Genomic DNA, 21,591 nt, shown 5'->3' on the forward strand with positions numbered 1-21,591 from the left:
GTGGTGATGGTGGCGGCGGCGGTGGTGGTGATGGTGGCGGCGGTGGTGGTGATGGTGGCGGCGGCGGTGGTGGTGGTTATGGTGGCGGCGGTGGTGGTGATAGTGGCGGCGGCGGTGGTGGTGGTGATGGTGGCGGCGGCGGCTGTGGTGGTGATGGTGGCGGCGGCGGTGGTGGTGGTGGGGTGGTGGTGATGGTGGCGGCGGCGGTGGTGGTGATGGTGGCGGCGGTGGTGGGGTGGATGTGATGGTGGCGGCGGTGGTGGTTGTGGTGGTGATGGTGGCGGCGGCGGTGGTGGTGTGGTCGTGATGGTGGCGACGGCGGCGGTGGTGATGGTGGCGGCGGCGGTGGTGATGGTGGCGGTGGTGGTTGTGGCGGCGGCGGTGGTGGTGGTGGTGGTGAGTTGGTGGTGATGGTGGTGGTGGCGGCGGTGGTGGCGGCGGTGGTGGTGATGGTAGCGGCGGTGGTGGTGGTGATGGTGGCGGTGGTGGTGGTGATGGTGGCAGCGGTGGTGGTGGTGGTGATGGTGGCGGCGGCGGTGGTGGTGGTGATGGTGGAGGCGGCGGTGGTGGTGGTGATGGTGGCGAAGGCGGCGGTGGTGGTGGTGATGGTGGCGGCGGCGGTGGTGGTGATGGTGGCGGCGGCGGTGGTGGTGGTGGTGGTGGTGGCGGCGGTGGTGGTGATGGTAGCGGCGGTGGTGGTGGTGGCGGCGGCGGTGGTGGTGATGGTGGCGGCGGCGGTGGTGGTGGTGATGGTGGCGGCGGTGGTGGTGATGGTAGCGGCGGTGGTGGTGGTGATGGTGGCGGTGGTGGTGGTGATGGTGGCGGCGGAGGTGGTGGTGGCGGCGGTGGTGCTGGGGGTGGTGGTGGTGATGGTGGCGGCGGCGGTGGTGATGGTGGCGGCGGCGACGGTGGTGGTGGTGGTGGGGTGGTGGTGATGGTGGCAGCGGTGGTGGTGGTGGTGATGGTGGCGAAGGCGGCGGTGGTGGTGGTGATGGTGGCGGCGGCGGTGGTGGTGATGGTGGCGGCGGCGGTGGTGGTGGTGGTGGTGGTGGCGGCGGTGGTGGTGATGGTAGCGGCGGTGGTGGTGGTGGCGGCGGCGGTGGTGGTGATGGTGGCGGCGGCGGTGGTGGTGGTGATGGTGGCGGCGGTGGTGGTGATGGTAGCGGCGGTGGTGGTGGTGATGGTGGCGGTGGTGGTGGTGATGGTGGCGGCGGAGGTGGTGGTGGCGGCGGTGGTGCTGGGGGTGGTGGTGGTGATGGTGGCGGCGGCGGTGGTGATGGTGGCGGCGGCGACGGTGGTGGTGGTGGTGGGGTGGTGGTGATGGTGGCGGCGGTGGTGGTGGTGGCGGCGACGGTGGTGGTGGTGATGGTGGCGGCGGCGGTGGTGGTGGTGATGGTGGCGGCGTTGGTGGTGGTGGTGGTGATGGTGGCGGCGGTGGTGGTGGTGTGGGCGACGGTGGTGGTGGTGATGGTGGCGGCGGCGGTGGTGGTGGTGATGGTGGCGAAGTTGGTGGTGGTGGTGGTGATGGTGGCGGCGGCGGTGGTGGTGGTGATGGTGGCGGCGGCGGTGGTGGTAATGGTGGCGGCGGTGGTGGTGATGGTGGCGGCGGCGGTGGTGGTGATGGTGGCGGCGGCGGTGGTGGTGATGGTGGCGGCGGAGTTGGTGGTGATGGTGGCGGCGGCGGTGGTGATGGTGGCGGCGTTGGTGGTGGTGGTGGTGATGGTGGCGGCGGAGGTGGTGGTGGTGGGTTGGTGGTGATGGTGGCGGCGGCGGTGGTGGTGGTGCGGAGGTGGTGATGGTGGCGGCGGCGGTGTTGGTGGTGGTGGGGTGGTGGTGGTGGCGATGGAGGCGGGGTGGTGGTGATGGTGGCGGCGGCGGTGGTGGTGGTGGTGATGGTGGCGGCGGAGGTGGTGGTGGTGGGTTGGTGGTGATGGTGGCTGCGGCGGTGGTGGTGGTGCGGTGGTGGTGATGGTGGCGGCGGTGATGGTGGTGGGGTGGTGGTGATGGTGGCGGCGGCGGTGGTGGTGATGGTGGGGGCGGCGGTGGTGGTGGTGGCGGCGGTGGTGATGATGGTGGCGGTGGTGGTGATGGTGGCGGCGGTGGTGGTGATGGTAGCGGCGGTGGTGGTGGTGATGGTGGCGGTGGTGGTGGTGGTGATGGTGGCGGCAGCGGTGGTGGTGGTGGCGGCGGCGGCGGTGGTGGTGGTGATTGTGGCGGCGGCGGTGGTGGTGGTGGTGGTGTGGTGGTGGTGATGGTGGCGGCGGCGGTGGTGGTGGGGGTGGTGATGGTGGCGGCGGCGGTGGTGGTGGTGATCGTGGCGGCGGCGGTGGTGGTGATGGTGGCGGCGGCGGCAGTGGTGGTGGTGATGGTGGCGGCGGTGGTGGTGATGGTAGCGGCGGTGGTGATGGTGATGGTGGTGGTGGTGATGGTGGTGGCGGCGGTGGTGGTGGTGGCGGCGGCGGTGGTGGTGGTGATGGTGGCGGCGGCAGTGGTGGTGGTGGTGGGGTGGTTTTGATGGTGGCGGCGGCGGTGATGGTGGTGGTGATGGTGGCGGCGGCGGTGGTGGTGGTGGCGGCGGCGGTGGTAGTGGTGCGGCGTCCGTGGTGTTGGTGATGGTAGCGGCGGCGGTGGTGGTGATGGTGGCGGCGGTGGTGGTGGTGGTGGTGATGGTGGCGGCGGCGGTGGTGGTGGTGATGGTGGCGGCGGCGGTGGTGGTAATGGTGGCGGCGGTGGTGGTGATGGTGGCGGTGATGGTGATGGTGGCGGCGGAGTTGGTGGTGATGGTGGCGGCGGCGGTGGTGGTGATGGTGGCGGCGGCGGTAGTGGTGGTGGTGGTGGTGGCGGCGGTGGTGGTGATGGTAGCGGCGGTGGTGGTGGTGGCGGCGGCGGTGGTGGTGATGGTGGCGGCGGCGGTGGTGGTGGTGATGGTGGCGGCTGTGGTGGTGATGGTAGCGGCGGTGGTGGTGGTGATGGTGGCGGTGGTGGTGGTGATGGTGGCGGCGGAGGTGGTGGTGGCGGCGGTGGTGCTGGGGGTGGTGGTGGTGATGGTGGCGGCGGCGGTGGTGATGGTGGCGGCGGCGACGGTGGTGGTGTAGGTGGGGTGGTGGTGTTGGTGGCGGCGGTGGTGGTGGTGGCGGCGACGGTGGTGGTGGTGATGGTGGCGGCGGCGGTGGTGGTGGTGATGGTGGCGGTGTTGGTGGTGGTGGTGGTGATGGTGTCGGCGGTGGTGGTGGTGGCGGCGACGGTGGTGGTGATGGTGGCGGCGGCGGTGATGGTCGTGATGGTGGCGGCGTTGGTGGTGGTGGTGGTGATGGTGGCGGCGGCGGTGGTGGTGGTGATGGTGGCGGCGGCGGTGGTAATGGTGGCGGCGGTGGTGGTGATGGTGGCGGCGGCGGTGGTGGTGATGGTGGCGGCGGAGTTGGTGGTGATGGTGGCGGCGGCGGTGGTGGTGGTGATGGTGGCGGCGTTGGTGGTGGTGGTGGTGATGGTGGCGGCGGCGGTGGTGGTGGTGATGGTGGCGGCGGCGGTGGTAATGGTGGCGGCGGTGGTGGTGATGGTGGCGGCGGCGGTGGTGGTGATGGTGGCGGCGGCGGTGGTGGTGATGGTGGCGGCGGCGGTGGTGGTGATGGTGGCGGCGGCGGTGGTGGTGGTGGTGATGGTGGCGGCGGCGGTGGTGGTGGTGGTGGGGTGGTGGTGGTGGTGGCGATGGTGGCGGGGTGGTGGTGGTGATTGTGGCGGCGGCGGTGGTGGTGGTGGTGGTGTGGTGGTGGTGATGGTGGCGGCGGCGGTGGTGGTGGGGGTGGTGATGGTGGCGGCGGCGGTGGTGGTGGTGATCGTGGCGGCGGCGGTGGTGGTGATGTTGGCGGCGGCGGCAGTGGTGGTGGTGGTGGTGATGGTGGCGGTGATTGTGGCGGCGGCGGTGGTGGTGGTGATGGTGGCGGTGGTGGTGGGGTGGTGGTGATGGTGGTGGCGGCGGTGGTTGTGGTGGTGGTGGTGATGGTGGCGGCGGCGGTGGTGGTGGTGGCGGCGGTGGTGGCGGCGGGGGTGGTGATGGTGGCGGCGGCGGCGGTGGTGGTGGTGGTGGTGGTTTGGTGGTGATGGTGGCGGCGGCGGTGGTGGTGATGGTGACGGCGGTGGTGGTGGTGGTGATGGTGGGGGCGGCGGTGGTGGTGGTGGCGGCGGTGGTGATGATGGTGGTGGTGGTGATGGTGGCGGCGGTGGTGGTGATGGTAGCGGCGGTGGTGGTGGTGATGGTGGCGGTGGTGGTGGTGGCGGCAGCGGTGGTGGTGGTGGCGGCGGCGGCGGTGGTGGTGGTGATTGTGGCGGCGGCGGTGGTGGTGGTGGTGTGGTGGTGGTGATGGTGGCGGCGGCGGTGGCGGTGGGGATGGTGATGGTGGCGGCGGCGGTGGTGGTGTTGATCGTGGCGGCGGCGGTGGTGGTGATGGTGGCGGCGGCGGCAGTGGTGGTGGTGATGGTGGCGGCGGTGGTGGTGATGGTAGCGGCGGTGGTGATGGTGATGGTGGTGGTGGTGATGGTGGTGGCGGCGGTGGTGGTGGTGGCGGCGGCGGTGGTGGTGGTGATGGTGGCGGCGGCAGTGGTGATGGTGGCGGTGGTGGTGGGGGTGGTGATGGTGGCGGCGGCGGTGGTGGTGGTGATGGTGGCGGCGGCGGTGGTGGTGGTGGTGGGGTGGTTGTGATGGTGGCGGCGGTGGTGATGGTGGTGGTGATGGTGGCGGCGGCGGTGGTGGTGGTGGCGGCGGCGGTGGTAGTGGTGCGGCTGCCGTGGTGTTGGTGATGGTAGCGGCGGCGGTGGTGGTGATGGTGGCGGCGGTGGTGGTGGTGGTGATGGTGGCGGCGGCGGTGGTGGTGGTGATGGTGGCGGCGGCGGTGGTGGTAATGGTGGCGGCGGTGGTGGTGATGGTGGCGGCGGCGGTGATGGTGATGGTGGCGGCGGAGTTGGTGGTGATGGTGGCGGCGGCGGTGGTGGTGGTGGTGGCGGCGGTGGTGCTGATGGTGGCGGCGGCGGTGGTGGTGTTGGTGGGATGGTGGAGGCGGCGGTGGTGGTGGTGGGGTGGTGGTGATGGTTGCGGCGGCGGTGGTGGTGGTGATGGTGGCGGCGGTGGTGGTGGTGATGGTGGCGGCGGTGGTGGTGGTGATGGTGGCGGCGGTGGTGGTGATGGTGGCGGCGGCGGTGGTGGTGGTGATGGTGGCGGCGGTGGTGGTGATAGTGGCGGCGGCGGTGGTCGTGGTGATGGTGGCGGCGGCTGTGGTGGTGGTGGTGGGGTGGTGGTGATGGTGGCGGCGGCGGTGGTGGTGGTGGGGTGGTGGTGATGGTGGCGGCGGCGGTGGTGGTGATGGTGGCGGCGGTGGTGGGGTGGATGTGATGGTGGCAGCGGTGGTGGGGTGGATGTGATGGTGGCGGCGGTGGTGGTTGTGGTGGTGATGGTGGCGGCGGCGGTGGTGGTGTGGTCGTGATGGTGGCGACGGCGGCGGTGGTGATGGTGGCGGCGGCGGTGGTGGTGATGGTGGCGGCGGCGGTGGTGGTGGTGGCGGCGGCGGTGGTGGTGGTGGTGGCGGTGGTGGTGAGTTGGTGGTGATGGTGGTGGTGGCGGCGGTGGTGGTGATGGTGGTGATGGTGGCGGCGGTGGTGGAGATGGTAGCGGCGGTGGTGGTGGTGATGGTGGCGGTGGTGATGGTGGCAGCGGTGGTGGTGGTGGTGATGGTGGCGGCGGCGGTGGTGGTGGTGATGGTGGAGGCGGCGGTGGTGGTGGTGATGGTGGCAGCGGTGGTGGTGGTGGTGATGGTGGCGGCGGCGGTAGTGGTGGTGGTGGTGGTGGCGGCGGTGGTGGTGATGGTAGCGGCGGTGGTGGTGGTGGCGGCGGCGGTGGTGATGGTGGCGGCGGCGGTGGTGGTGGTGATGGTGGCGGCGGTGGTGGTGATGGTAGCGGCGGTGGTGGTGGTGATGGTGGCGGTGGTGGTGGTGATGGTGGCGGCGGAGGTGGTGGTGGCGGCGGTGGTGCTGGGGGTGGTGGTGGTGATGGTGGCGGCGGCGGTGGTGATGGTGGCGGCGGCGACGGTGGTGGTGGTGGTGGGGTGGTGGTGATGGTGGCGGCGGAGGTGGTGGTGGCGGCGACGGTGGTGGTGGTGATGGTGGCGGCGGCGGTGGTGGTGATGGTGGCGGCGTTGGTGGTGGTGGTGGTGATGGTGGCGGCGGTGGTGGTGGTGGCGGCGACGGTGGTGGTGGTGATGGTGGCGGCGGCGGTGGTGGTCGTGATGGTGGCGGCGTTGGTGGTGGTGGTGGTGATGGTGGCGGCGGCGGTGGTGGTGGTGATGGTGGCGGCGGCGGTGGTAATGGTGGCGGCGGTGGTGGTGATGGTGGCGGCGGCGGAGGTGGTGATGGTGGCGGCGGCGGTGGTGGTGATGGTGGCGGCGGAGTTGGTGGTGATGGTGGCGGCGGCGGTGGTGGTGGTGATGGTGGCGGCGTTGGTGGTGGTGGTGGTGATGGTGGCGGCGGCGGTGGTGGTGGCGATGGTGGCGGCGGCGGTGGTGGTAATGGTGGCGGCGGTGGTGGTGATGGTGGCGGCGGCGGTGGTGGTGATGGTGGCGGCGGCGGTGGTGGTGGTGGTGATGGTGGCGGCGGCGGTGGTGGTGGTGGTGGGGTGGTGGTGGTGGGGTGGTGGTGGTGGTGGCGATGGTGGCGGCGGCGGTGGTGGTGGTGGCGGCGGTGGTAGTGGTGATGGTGTCGGCGGCTGTGGTGGTGGTGGTGGTGGGGTGGTGGTGATGGTGGCGGCGGCGGTGGTGGTGGTGGGGTGGTGGTGATGGTGGCGGCGGCGGTGGTGGTGATGGTGGCGGCGGTGGTGGGGTGGATGTGATGGTGGCGGCGGTGGTGGGGTGGATGTGATGGTGGCGGCGGTGGTGGTTGTGGTGGTGATGGTGGCGGCGGCGGTGGTGGTGTGGTCGTGATGGTGGCGACGGCGGCGGTGGTGATGGTGGCGGCGGCGGTGGTGGTGATGGTGGCGGCGGCGGTGGTGGTGTTGGTGGGATGGTGGAGGCGGCGGTGGTGGTGGTGGGGTGGTGGTGATGGTTGCGGCGGCGGTGGTGGTGGTGATGGTGGCGGCGGTGGTGGTGGTGATGGTGGCGGCGGTGGTGGTGGTGATGGTGGCGGCGGTGGTGGTGATGGTGGCGGCGGCGGTGGTGGTGGTGATGGTGGCGGCGGTGGTGGTGATAGTGGCGGCGGCGGTGGTCGTGGTGATGGTGGCGGCGGCTGTGGTGGTGGTGGTGGTGGGGTGGTGGTGATGGTGGCGGCGGCGGTGGTGGTGGTGGGGTGGTGGTGATGGTGGCGGCGGCGGTGGTGGTGGCGGCGGTGGTGGGGTGGATGTGATGGTGGCGGCGGTGGTGGGGTGGATGTGATGGTGGCGGCGGTGGTGGTTGTGGTGGTGATGGTGGCGGCGGCGGTGGTGGTGTGGTCGTGATGGTGGCGACGGCGGCGGTGGTGATGGTGGCGGCGGCGGTGGTGGTGATGGTGGCGGCGGCGGTGGTGGTGGTGGCGGCGGCGGTGGTGGTGGTGGTGGCGGTGGTGGTGAGTTGGTGGTGATGGTGGTGGTGGCGGCGGTGGTGGTGATGGTGGTGATGGTGGCGGCGGTGGTGGAGATGGTAGCGGCGGTGGTGGTGGTGATGGTGGCGGTGGTGATGGTGGCAGCGGTGGTGGTGGTGGTGATGGTGGCGGCGGCGGTGGTGGTGGTGATGGTGGAGGCGGCGGTGGTGGTGGTGATGGTGGCGAAGGCGGCGGTGGTGGTGGTGATGGTGGCAGCGGTGGTGTAGGTGGTGATGGTGGCGGCGGCGGTGGTGGTGATGGTGGCGGCGGCGGTAGTGGTGGTGGTGGTGGTGGCGGCGGTGGTGGTGATGGTAGCGGCGGTGGTGGTGGTGGCGGCGGCGGTGGTGATGGTGGCGGCGGCGGTGGTGGTGGTGATGGTGGCGGCGGTGGTGGTGATGGTAGCGGCGGTGGTGGTGGTGATGGTGGCGGTGGTGGTGGTGATGGTGGCGGCGGAGGTGGTGGTGGCGGCGGTGGTGCTGGGGGTGGTGGTGGTGATGGTGGCGGCGGCGGTGGTGATGGTGGCGGCGGCGACGGTGGTGGTGGTGGTGGGGTGGTGGTGATGGTGGCGGCGGAGGTGGTGGTGGCGGCGACGGTGGTGGTGGTGATGGTGGCGGCGGCGGTGGTGGTGGTGATGGTGGCGGCGTTGGTGGTGGTGGTGGTGATGGTGGCGGCGGTGGTGGTGGTGGCGGCGACGGTGGTGGTGGTGATGGTGGCGGCGGCGGTGGTGGTCGTGATGGTGGCGGCGTTGGTGGTGGTGGTGGTGATGGTGGCGGCGGCGGTGGTGGTGGTGATGGTGGCGGCGGCGGTGGTAATGGTGGCGGCGGTGGTGGTGATGGTGGCGGCGGCGGAGGTGGTGATGGTGGCGGCGGCGGTGGTGGTGATGGTGGCGGCGGAGTTGGTGGTGATGGTGGCGGCGGCGGTGGTGGTGGTGATGGTGGCGGCGTTGGTGGTGGTGGTGGTGATGGTGGCGGCGGCGGTGGTGGTGGCGATGGTGGCGGCGGCGGTGGTGGTAATGGTGGCGGCGGTGGTGGTGATGGTGGCGGCGGCGGTGGTGGTGATGGTGGCGGCGGCGGTGGTGGTGGTGGTGATGGTGGCGGCGGCGGTGGTGGTGGTGGTGGGGTGGTGGTGGTGGGGTGGTGGTGGTGGTGGCGATGGTGGCGGCGGCGGTGGTGGTGGTGGCGGCGGTGGTAGTGGTGCGGCGGCCGTGGTGTTGGTGATGGTAGCGGCGGCGGTGGTGGTGATGGTGGCGGCGGTGGTGGTGGTGGTGGTGATGGTGGCGGCGGCGGTGGTGGTGGTGATGGTGGCGGCGGCGGTGGTGGTAATGGTGGCGGCGGTGGTGGTGATGGTGGCGGCGGCGGTGATGGTGATGGTGGCGGCGGAGTTGGTGGTGATGGTGGCGGCGGCGGTGGTGGTGGTGGTGGCGGCGGTGGTGCTGATGGTGGCGGCGGCGGTGGTGGTGTTGGTGGATGGTGGCGGCGGCGGTGGTGGTGGTGGGGTGGTGGTGATGGTTGCGGCGGCGGTGGTGGTGGTGATGGTGGCGGCGGTGGTGGTGGTGATGGTGGCGGCGGCGGTGGTGGTGATGGTGGCGGCGGTGGTGGTGATGGTGGCGGCGGCGGTGGTGGTGGTGATGGTGGCGGCGGTGGTGGTGATAGTGGCGGCGGCGGTGGTGGTGGTGATGGTGGCGGCGGCGGCTGTGGTGGTGATGGTGGTGGGGTGGTGGTGATGGTGGCGGCGGCGGTGGTGGTGGTGGGGTGGTGGTGATGGTGGCGGCGGCGGTGGTGGTGATGGTGGCGGCGGTGGTGGGGTGGATGTGATGGTGGCGGCGGTGGTGGTTGTGGTGGTGATGGTGGCGGCGGCGGTGGTGGTGTGGTCGTGATGGTGGCGACGGCGGCGGTGGTGATGGTGGCGGCGGCGGTGGTGGTGATGGTGGCGGTGGTGGTTGTGGCGGCGGCGGTGGTGGTGGTGGTGGTGAGTTGGTGGTGATGGTGGTGGTGGCGGCGGTGGTGGCGGCGGTGGTGGTGATGGTAGCGGCGGTGGTGGTGGTGATGGTGGCGGTGGTGGTGGTGATGGTGGCAGCGGTGGTGGTGGTGGTGATGGTGGCGGCGGCGGTGGTGGTGGTGATGGTGGAGGCGGCGGTGGTGGTGGTGATGGTGGCGAAGGCGGCGGTGGTGGTGGTGATGGTGGCGGCGGCGGTGGTGGTGATGGTGGCGGCGGCGGTGGTGGTGGTGGTGGTGGTGGCGGCGGTGGTGGTGATGGTAGCGGCGGTGGTGGTGGTGGCGGCGGCGGTGGTGGTGATGGTGGCGGCGGCGGTGGTGGTGGTGATGGTGGCGGCGGTGGTGGTGATGGTAGCGGCGGTGGTGGTGGTGATGGTGGCGGTGGTGGTGGTGATGGTGGCGGCGGAGGTGGTGGTGGCGGCGGTGGTGCTGGGGGTGGTGGTGGTGATGGTGGCGGCGGCGGTGGTGATGGTGGCGGCGGCGACGGTGGTGGTGGTGGTGGGGTGGTGGTGATGGTGGCGGCGGTGGTGATGATGGTGGTGGTGGTGGTGATGGTGGCGGCGGTGGTGGTGATGGTAGCGGCGGTGGTGGTGGTGATGGTGGCGGTGGTGGTGGTGGCGGCAGCGGTGGTGGTGGTGGCGGCGGCGGCGGTGGTGGTGATTGTGGCGGCGGCGGTGGTGGTGGTGGTGGTGGTGGTGATGGTGGCGGCGGCGGTGGTGGTGGGGATGGTGATGGTGGCGGCGGCGGTGGTGGTGTTGATCGTGGCGGCGGCGGTGGTGGTGATGGTGGCGGCGGCGGCATTGGTGGTGGTGATGGTGGCGGCGGTGGTGGTGATGGTAGCGGCGGTGGTGATGGTGATGGTGGTGGTGGTGATGGTGGTGGCGGCGGTGGTGGTGGTGGCGGCGGCGGTGGTGGTGGTGATGGTGGCGGCGGCAGTGGTGATGGTGGTGGTGGTGGTGGGGGTGGTGATGGTGGCGGCGGCGGTGGTGGTGGTGATGGTGGCGGCGGCGGTGGTGGTGGTGGTGGGGTGGTTGTGATGGTGGCGGCGGTGGTGATGGTGGTGGTGATGGTGGCGGCGGCGGTGGTGGTGGCGGCGGCGGTGGTAGTGGTGCGGCGGCCGTGGTGTTGGTGATGGTAGCGGCGGCGGTGGTGGTGATGGTGGCGGCGGTGGTGGTGGTGGTGGTGATGGTGGCGGCGGCGGTGGTGGTGGTGATGGTGGCGGCGGCGGTGGTGGTAATGGTGGCGGCGGTGGTGGTGATCGTGGCGGCGGCGGTGATGGTGATGGTGGCGGCGGAGTTGGTGGTGATGGTGGCGGCGGCGGTGGTGGTGGTGGTGGCGGCGGTGGTGCTGATGGTGGCGGCGGCGGTGGTGGTGTTGGTGGGATGGTGGAGGCGGCGGTGGTGGTGGTGGGGTGGTGGTGATGGTTGCGGCGGCGGTGGTGGTGGTGATGGTGGCGGCGGTGGTGGTGGTGATGGTGGCGGCGGTGGTGGTGGTGATGGTGGCGGCGGTGGTGGTGATGGTGGCGGCGGCGGTGGTGGTGGTGATGGTGGCGGCGGTGGTGGTGATAGTGGCGGCGGCGGTGGTCGTGGTGATGGTGGCGGCGGCGGCTGTGGTGGTGGTGGTGGTGGGGTGGTGGTGATGGTGGCGGCGGCGGTGGTGGTGGTGGGGTGGTGGTGATGGTGGCGGTGGTGGTGATGATGGTGGCGGCGGTCGTGGTGGTGATGGTGGCGGCGGCAGTAGTGGTGGTGGTGGTGGTGGTGGTGGCGGCGGCGGTGGTGGTGGCGGTAGTGATTGTGGTTGTGGCGGCGGTGGTGATGGTGGCGGCGGCGGCGGTGGTGGTGGCGGCGGCGGTGGTGGTGATGGTGGCGGCGGCGGTGGTGGTGTTGGTGGTGGCGGCGGCGGCGGTGGTGGTGGTGATGGTGGCGTCGGCGGCGGTGGTGGTGGTGGCGGTGGTGGTGATGGTGGCGGCGGCGGTGGTGGTGGTGGCCAAGGTAAATGACAGTCCTCATTTGTTTCGATCTCAGGTTGCTCCCGTGGAGGAAGAATTGCTACATTCAGTCGTCTGCGATTCTCATTACTCCATATTTGCATCATATAACATATTTCATTGACAGTGTACAGCGTGAACTGCAAAAATATTCGAATCAGTATAGGTACAATATAAATGACTAAGTTATATGCCAGTGGTAGGAAAACCTGCCATCAATGTTTAGGCTACAATAAAGTACGTTACAAATTATGAATTGATGTCAGTCACAAATTATTCAAGTGGTATGGTTTAATGTATTTTCATAATCAAGTGTCATTTGTTACTTTAAAAATGTGTACTACTTACAAACTTTCTCCCTCATTGCAAGCCATCTTTTGAAGAGAAGTTGAATCGTGACATCGAACCAATGTACCGATGGAGTCAATTAACTAATGTTGTTAAAATTCGAGAATACCATGCGGAGTATATCTTAGAATCCATTGTTGCAGTACTCATAACAAAATAATTTATTTATACATTGTTAAAAATTTAAAACTTGATTGGTAGGAAAACCTGCCATGGGCATTAATGGGTAATCAACATTGACAGAATTGTGACCATTACAGTATATGTACTTAGTGCAACATTGTAGAAACTGGTAACTATGAAACTCTGAGAACAGTGTTCTGTCATGGAAGGTCGTCAACACTGAAATGAACTCAAAATAATAACAGATAAAACATTAAAAGAAGAAGAAAAAGACTGGGAGGATAGAAAAGAATGGCGGAAAAGAATTTGGGCTTGAGCATTTGAAAACATGTCCTTATATTATGAAATTAACATATGTGTTAGTCATTAAATTATTATACTTCTTTCTTCAAAACATATGAGAAGAGTGCTCTTGCCCACTCTACATATCTTTTTTAAAATTAAGGATATTCTGCAGAAATAAGCTTCTTATAACTTGAATTTGATTATCGTGTTACTTATCATTTTAATTGTAATATCTATGTGTGCATGCATGCGAACATGTAACAGGGAACCGTGTGACATGGTGTAGTACGAGAAAACATAATAATGGCGATAAGTTTCCTAGTAATATTAAGGTTGTAAACATAAAAAATTGTATAACGTATATTTCATTTCCTAGTACTCTGGCGTTACAATTACGAAAACTAGAAGATAACACTGACAATGGACTGACGTGTCCCAGATAGGTTTTGATTTCAGGACTATGATTTACACGCAAAACTAGAGATGTGCACCTTAGCAATTGTGTCCCCTGCAGTGGAATATACAATTATGTAAATACTTTAAACCTAATTAACAACGAAAACATGTATATCCATGCAGAATAATTATTCTTTGAGACAAATGTTACAAGCCCCATTTAATTTGTAAGCTTTCCTCCAACCTGCAGGTGATTGTGCAGGCTGGGCTGGTGGCTGCTGCTGCTGCTGCGATTGAGCACGGTCCCGACGGAATTTCGAGAAGATTTTTCGCACCAGGTGGTCCTGTGTCTGATCCAGTTGGGGCTCGTTCTTCCTCCTCTCTGCCAACTCTTTCTCACGGCGTACGTCGGCTACTTTCCGGAATATTAGCTGTAATATGCGTTGCAATAACTCATTATAACACTCTCATTACAAAAGAAAGAAATGTAATCACTGATTAGATTTTCTCTCCCCTACAGTGAAAATAAAGTTGTTCTGAAGATAATGTAAATAATCAATATGGAATATGCATTTTTACGCCGAAAAATGATGTATTATTATTTACATGTATCAACAATCACTATATGATTCAATTACAGCGTATTCCGAATCTCACCGGACCGGTGGGCAACAATGACGTCACGCTGCAGTGGAATAGGAACAAAATTGCTGGAAGGATCGATGGCTGTCATGGCGACTGTGTAAGTTGTTATCTGTGCTATGCTAGCAAAATTTTACGAAATTTCCGTACTGCCATCTCGTTCAAAGAAAAGAGATCATAAACAACTTATTTCTTGAACCAGTAGTAATAACTGGTCCTTTGACATGTTCGCTCATAAGCCATTAACATATTAATATCATATAAATTAGTTTTTTATTTTTCAGTCAATCACTTATCATGTCAAAATGGCAGAAATGGATTCTGTTACATCAAGATACAATGTTAATATACGTCACGAATATTTTCGACTTACTTTCACGTCATCTTCAGGTGATAGTTTTCTAACAAACATGTTCAGACTATTTACTATTTACTAGTGTTTTATAAATATGTTAAATAATATTTTAACCTAGTTCAAATGTTTGTTTGTTAGAAAACTATCACCTGAAGATGACTTGAAAGTAAGTCGAAAATATTTGTGACGTATATTAACATTGTATCTTGATGTAACAGAATCCATTTCTGCCATCTTAACATGATAAGTGATTGACTGAAAAATAAAAAAACCAATTTATATGATATTATTTCACAAACTTATCTGAACTCAACATGACTTTTAAATTCATTAACATATTGTTTTTACGTTGTGCTCATTACAAACAATACACCAGAACTAAAGCAGAACACACTGCCATGACACAACAGTGCACGATGTCATTCGTCTGCTAATTCCCGCCCTATACAAGAACCAATCAAATTCACTGATGGATACTGCCACCACCTCTGCAAGCTGATGGCACCGGTGCGACACCAGTGGAGCATCAATGACGTCATCGGTGGAATTCGGAACACTGTGATGCCATTGGATTGCTCACCGGTGAGATTCGGAATACGCTCATAGTAAACTGCAATGGTGGGGTGTGATTTGAAAATCTGTGATTTTGTCACTGTGACAGGTTTGTCGCTAGTTTCGACTGTGACCACAGTTCCAAAATCACATTTAATAAATAACCCTACTGCAGGATGTTATTAATGAGTTTTTTTATTCTTTCATAATGCAATAGGGAGCAGCAGGGCCTGATTAGCCGAGGGGTGGCAAAGAGGTAAATCCGGCCCCGGTTGCTGGACTTTAATAAATTTGCTTCCCTTATATATCTGTAACCTAAATTTTGCAGCTAAGTTCCTCCTTTTTTTAAAATTAAATTGTGTTTTAATCCTACAACCAACTGACAATAACAAAAATTCAGGTTGCCAAATGACGATAGAAAATAAAAGTTTTTTTTTTAAGTCATTCCATCTCTATCAATATTAATCCATTTTTAAGGGTGCTGCTGTTTTCTTAGTTTGTTTGGAGAGTGTAGTTACTCTTGTTGGTTAGCCATACTGTTTCCATCACATATACCGTGCGTTTTTTTTCAAGCGCTCCATGCCTTTGCTGTAGCAAAATGAGGGTCGAAAAAAAAAACGTAAGTAGGTCAACTGACTGCAAAATGGTGGACAATTAATATTGGCTTCTATTACTGCAGTAATAAATTTAACCTTAAAAGAACCGAACATGTTAAATAGTTTCAACTTCCATGATAATGACATAGAATTATTATTACTAGACGATTTTAACAATAATAAACATTGCAAAAGACCAAAACATGCATTCCGCCATGATGGATCGTGCAGCAAGCTCGTAAAGAGAAGTTTTGATTTGCTGCACGCTTGCTGCAGCGACGGTGAAGAAAATGTAATAAAAGTACAGTCTTGCTGCAGCGCTTTACGTCTTGCTTAAAAAAAAAACGCACGAGATCTCTCTTCTAACTCGTTGCATATATCAGTCTAAATCAGTGGTGCCAACTTTTGGAAAACATTGGGTGGACTCAAACACTCGAGTTATAAGTTAAAATAAATAAATCTCATAAATAATAATAATAATAATAATAATAATAATAATAATAATAACAACAATAACACGACAAAGTTTAAATAATGAAGTTATTGGATGAATTAATGTAGATTTTTGGATACCGAACAGAGATTGATTAGACATCATTTCAACAATAATAAATTGACAATAAATTTAAGGAACTGTTTTTAAACAATCAAATCCCTACATTTATTCTATAAACAGTTACAGCCCCTTCAGATGAGGCCACTTTTAGAAGCGCTGCTGCTTGTGAATAGTGGATTTTAATGGAGGCCTTCAGACACAGCCACAGCCACAGAATAGTGGCGCTGCAGACGCTCTGAGTGGAAGTTCTTAATTTTAGCATTCATCTTTATAATAAAAGTGGCGCTTCCCGTCGCGATACATACTAGAATTAAGTCGTAGGTTTCAGACGGGGCCACAGCCTGACCACTATTTGAGTGGCGCATCTGTGGTGCTGCTAACGGACGACTGTTGGGCCACCAATTCCTTACACTACCATGACAGTATACGGACTAACTATTGTGCGACAGTGACTTTTTTCGAATTTCATTGGTAATTCCTGCTAGAAGCTCTTGAAATGATTTCTTAAACATGCCAAGAAAAAAAAAACTTTTTATCACCCTGATGTAAATCATCAAAGTATGAAATATTCCTTGATTCTGTCTTTCCAAAACCAATTGGTGGACCCACTCTCTTTTTCTATTTTTACGTCTATTCTTTACCCATATGAGCAAACTTTCCAAAAGTATATCTCCTTCTATGTCCATATTCACTGGAAGACTGTAAAATGATCTACAAAAATTTAGTGTATTGAGCAGTGCCACTAAATCGCCAGTCCTCGTCTGAAGGGCCCTTAGTGTCCGAATTTTCGAGACTGCATAAACTTGGATACCATATTATGAGAACTTCAAGTGATATTTTTCTTTTGAAAATCCTTACTTTTTCATATTTTGTAATAAAAATGTACCATTAAAACAGCGTTATTTAGGATTTGTCAGTGGATTATCAGTAATAAATATGGAATCACGTGAAGTAATGCTCTAGAACAGCGTTTCTCAAACTATGGTCTGCAGACCACCTGTGGTCCTCGACGTCTGCCCTTGTGGTCCTTTAAAAAGTCAGAAGAAAAAATAAAATTCAGACGAAATGCATATCACATTATAGCTGAAAACCTCAGAGTTTGGAATTAACACATGGCAATCGCCTTTCGCTTTTCTTCCCAGTACTGACATTTAATGAAATTTATTACCCTACCTGTCTACCGACTTCCCACTCTACTCTAAACAACAAAAGAGGGATTTGAAGCACTATGAACGTGTTGTTTCTCGCCATCTTTTCCCTGCACGTTTGGACCACCCGAATTTATAACAGAGGACCAAAGTACCGAATATTTTCATGTATTTATGACTTTCTTAATAGTTTTGCCGACACCCAGTCTGCACATTGAAATGGTCACGTACTGTACGTCGTACACCAATAATACAACTCTGAGGTCACAATTTGAAACTTATTTGCCAAGTAAATGTGACGAATTTTCATGGGTTCGTGATCACTTTCATTGCGATATTGAAAATAAACTTTCATAGTGTGAAAGAGAACAGTTAATTGAACTCTTGAATGAGACCGGACTTAAAATGAAATTCCAAGCGAAAGGTATGGTTAATTTCTGGATCTCATTACAAGTGAAAAGAGAATATAGTGAACTCTACAATGGTGCTTCAGAGATTATAAATCAGTTTGCTTCTACGTATGTGTGTGAGAAAGGGTTTTCATCAGTAACTCTAATAAAAACAAAGTACCGAAATCGACTTGATGTATGTGACGATCTCCGACTTAAGCTTACTAGCATACATCCAAATAAAGAACAACTGTGCAAGAATGTCATTAATGCGAGTACCAACATTTATTTATTTTTTTTAGTTAATTAGTTAAAGATTATCTAAACTCTAATACCTTGAATTATTAAAAAAAAAAAATGAATTTTCTTCTATTAATATTAGCTTAATTAGTTAATACTAATATAAAATTAATTGACTTAAATGAATTTTAATTAATTCATTCTATTTTAAAATATAAGTATACTGATATTAAAATATGCCACAAAAATTATGAATTTGCTTTCGAAGGGAACAAGAGTAAGGTGGTCCGCGGAACTGTTCTGACTTAAAAAATTGGTCCCCACTTCAAAAACGTTTGAGAAACGCTGCTCTAGAAGCACTGATCCATATCTTCATTAAGATTACAGAAAGGACACATAGGATATTCTGCCATACCAATTCTGTGTAAATGTTTATTGAGGAAATTATGGTCTATAAGTACTAATCTGAATGTGGCCACTGCATATCGATGGCTAAGAGCACAGAAAATTGGAAAAAAAAAAAGAGTTATTGGTACTGGTTGATTTGTCTTGGTGTAATCTTCATTGTGGACAGAGATAGAATGTCATTCTGGGAAGGAAATGCCATAAAAATGATTGCAACAACAAGGTAAAATCTCATGATTAACTACTCCCAAAAACTTATTTTGTCATTTCCCACTAAGTGTATTTTATGGACATATACAACCTTTGTATTCTTACCCATCGATATTTTCTTGGAAGTTCTTAATTTTAACATCCATCTTTATAGGCACTGTTTCAAATTTTTAATACTCTTTACACTTACCCGGTGACGCAAATTGTATGTTAGGATGAGGTTACGTGCAAATGAGTTGGCAAAAGCCTGGTAGAAATCGAGAACCTCTAGAAGTTTATCACGCTTGATTGTGTGAAGGTCACAGTACGTCAGTGCACGCACATTTGCAGCTGACTGCCCAATTGCGTTGTCCTTCCAGAATGAATCTCCAAACACATCTCCTTTCCCTGAAATCAAAGAAGACACAACACAATGATAAATTATGTACAAATAAATTATGTGCCGTACTAAGTTCTACATCAAATATTTCGTATCACTTCAACTAACATAATTACTTCGCTACATTTTTATGGGATAAAATTCAAGTAGCGGCATTTTTCCTATAACTAAAGCATTCGGTGCCATGCTCAGTGCCACTGCCGAAAAGCAAGGCATGGTCTGCAATAAACTCAACAGGTGTCTTTACGATAAATTAGAGAGTATCTTAGGATTTTTCCTCTATTTATAAAATGTCGTTCAAACATAGATTTAGATTAATGGGTGAATATTCTGAAATGGGCAAATATGAATAACAAAACTGGAAAAAATATATTACATTAAATTGTGTACTTTTTTCCTCACATTGGTTACATTTGCTCCTATTATTGAAGATTCTGGTATCAGTTGAGCTTAAAAAAATTTTTATGTGAGATTTTCTAATTAAAAAAGAACCAAGGGATTGTTGTTATGTTTCCCTTACAACCCATTGTTTAAGGTATTTTCTAATCTTTTGTACTTCAGATTTCACTTGTCTTCGAATATTTCTTTTTTTACGATCAGTCATATCTGCTATTATCTTTCTTTTTTTTAACATTCTTTGCCATAGTCCCTTTTTTTCTGCAACTCCTCTTCAGTCATATTTGCCCTCTGCCTACGTATCTTCTCCCTTTCATATTTTCTACTTCCATCATCAGACTTTTTTTCTTTCCTATAAACAATCACATGAAATAATATTCGAAGTTACTTTATCCACCAGTATTTTAATAATTGCATGTTAAATGAAACCTCGGTTCCACAATAAAGGGACTGAGGTTACAGGGACCGTTGTTACAAATTAGTATAATTTCCGCAATAGCTCTGACAAAATAAATCGTTAAAAATATCATGGAGGTTAGATTTTTTAGTCGACAAACATTGTAATGTTTTGCATATACTACGAAAGTTTAATATATACAAACTGTATTTAACGCCACCTGGGACCCGTGTTACCAATAGAAAACATAACATTCAGTCATCAGTGATGATTTTTGTATTTTTCAATAAAATAAATTACGACAATGGACGAAAATGTTGACCTCTCATCACTACAAATCGTTAAAATTTACCACATGAAGCAAAATTGTCTTTTGTGTAGCTCTTTTATTTCGAGGGACCGGTGTTACGAAATTTTTGGGGGCAAACTTTACGTTAAAGTTGTGTCCTTTTAGAATTAAACAAACAACAATTCCTGTCTTTCATAAGTATTTTAACTATTTATTTTTATAATCGTGGCCGAGGAAATCAAATCAAATCGAAACATTCCGAGAAAAACTTAGTAAAACAGAGTAAAATGTAGTTGGGGACATAGGGACCATAGTCACATTTTGACGTTTGGACGTTATTTTTTAATTATAAATTTTAAAATTAATCCTTTTATGCTTTGGTTAGTTAATTAAACGCAAAAGTAATCAGTTAACATTTTAAAGAAACTCCTTAAATCAGCCGGGACATACATTTACCCATTTCAGAATATTCACCCTAATATCGTACAGTGACAAAGCTATGGTGTAAATACTGGGTAGGCTGAAAAAATCTACTTACCTTGTACCTTTTTATAAAGCAGATGTTTATCGGCTTTTCTATCAAAATTTTTGTTTCACAGACCCCACAAGAAGATGATGACCACTCATTTTCATCCCCAAACAGAATATAGGTAAAACAATGTAACTTATTGTCTCAGAGCAACCTGCTAGGAAAGGATATTTCTTATACCATGAAAATTGAAAATTTCTATTTTGGCTTCCTCCAACCGCTATTTTAATACATAAAAGTGGTGTTGATCTCCTATTTCAGTAAGCACATTTTGTTTCATACATCCAACTTGAAAACGGTTTATCTGTTTTTATTTGGTTATTTAATGACGCTGTATCAACTACTGGGTCATTTATCGTTGATAGCGAGATGGAAGATGGTATTTGGTGAAATGAGGCCAAGAATGTCAAAGATTACCTGACATTCGCCTTATGATTGAGGAAAACCTCGGAAAAAACCAAACCAAGTAATCAGCCCAAGCACAACTCCGGATTAGCAGGCAAATGCGCTACTGCCTGAGCTATGTCTGTGTTTCTCTTTTAATTTTGCAAATAATGACCTCAATGTTCTCTCAGTATGAGCCATTTTACACAAAATTAATATGTAACATACACACGCATGCACTTCTGATTAAACTAAACTCAACAAAGCAGCACTTTCAGAGAACACCAATATAGCGCAATGTAATATTGTGATGGAAAGCTAGCCTCGTTTTATTTGGAGATGAATCAAGGTCGTAGCCATGTCTTTAGAGTTTACAATTCATGTTGGAAAATATTCAGCTAAGCCTCGTGTTAATAGCAAATATCAAAATATGATTAATTATTATTCAGTCAATATGGCTTAAGCATTGCATTACATATGAAATAAAAACATATGAGAAAATATATTGATGTGTTACATCCTATTTAATCTTGATACAAACGTTTTCGCCTCTAATGGGGCATCTTCAGGTGCAAATATAAGTATCATCTAAAATCAATTACAATACAAGCTTACATTTAAAACTACCTTGACTAGACTAAAGTATGACATGGTGACTATGTTATCTAATCAACATGTTTTAAAATGAATTCGTTTTTAATTTTGACAGGACAATTAATGTTGATTAGATAACCTAGCCACCATGTCATACTTTAGTCTAGTCAAGGTAGTTTTAAATATAAGCTTGTATTGTAATTGATTTTAGATGATACTTATATCTGTACCTGAAGATGCCCCATTAGAGGCGAAAACGTTTGTATCAAGATTAAATAGGATGTAACACATCAATATATTTTCTCATATGTTTTTATTTCATATGTAATGCAATGCTTAAGCCATATTGACTGAATAATAATTAATCATATTTTGATATTTGTTATGCCTTTAGAAGCTTTTGCCACAAGCCTCGCACTGCTCCCTCCATACTGTAATGACTGCCAACAGTGAACTTAATAATGTTTACACTTTTTGAACCTTAATAACAGAGAAAGTATTCAAGATAACTTGATCAAACTGTTAGTATTTGGTGCTGTCATGACTAGTGTATGTAGCCATTAATTTTTTTTTTTTATTTTTTATTTTCAATTTGGTTCCCAGTAGCGACAGGTAATTAACAAGATGGCTCAGAGATTTTCTTTTGAGCAACGTAAATGGATTTGAAAGTCTTTTTGGAAATGTGAGAACATGACTGAGATGCAGAGACGATGGCAAACAGAATTTGATATTGTGCCAACGTCACATGTAACAGTTACGAAATTACACGACAAGTCTGAGAGGGAAGAAACTGTGAGTGATCTG

The 21,591-nt window shown here is 54.3% G+C and overlaps 1 protein-coding gene across 1 annotated transcript in view; it reads right to left on the reverse strand.

Annotated features, from left to right (window-relative positions):
* Positions 1-21,591, reverse strand: part of eag (ether a go-go) — a 167,974-nt gene that overhangs the window by 16,042 nt on the left and 130,341 nt on the right. Inside the window, exons 8-9 of the mRNA XM_069832133.1 lie at positions 18,010-18,206; positions 12,971-13,157 (exon numbers count right to left, since the gene is read on the reverse strand). Of these exons, the coding sequence (XP_069688234.1) occupies positions 12,971-13,157; positions 18,010-18,206 (384 nt within the window). The remainder of the gene's footprint in view (positions 1-12,970; positions 13,158-18,009; positions 18,207-21,591) is intronic.

The sequence above is a fragment of the Periplaneta americana genome, chromosome 8 (assembly GCF_040183065.1).
Source record: "Periplaneta americana isolate PAMFEO1 chromosome 8, P.americana_PAMFEO1_priV1, whole genome shotgun sequence".
Lineage (NCBI taxonomy): Eukaryota > Metazoa > Arthropoda > Insecta > Blattodea > Blattidae > Periplaneta > Periplaneta americana.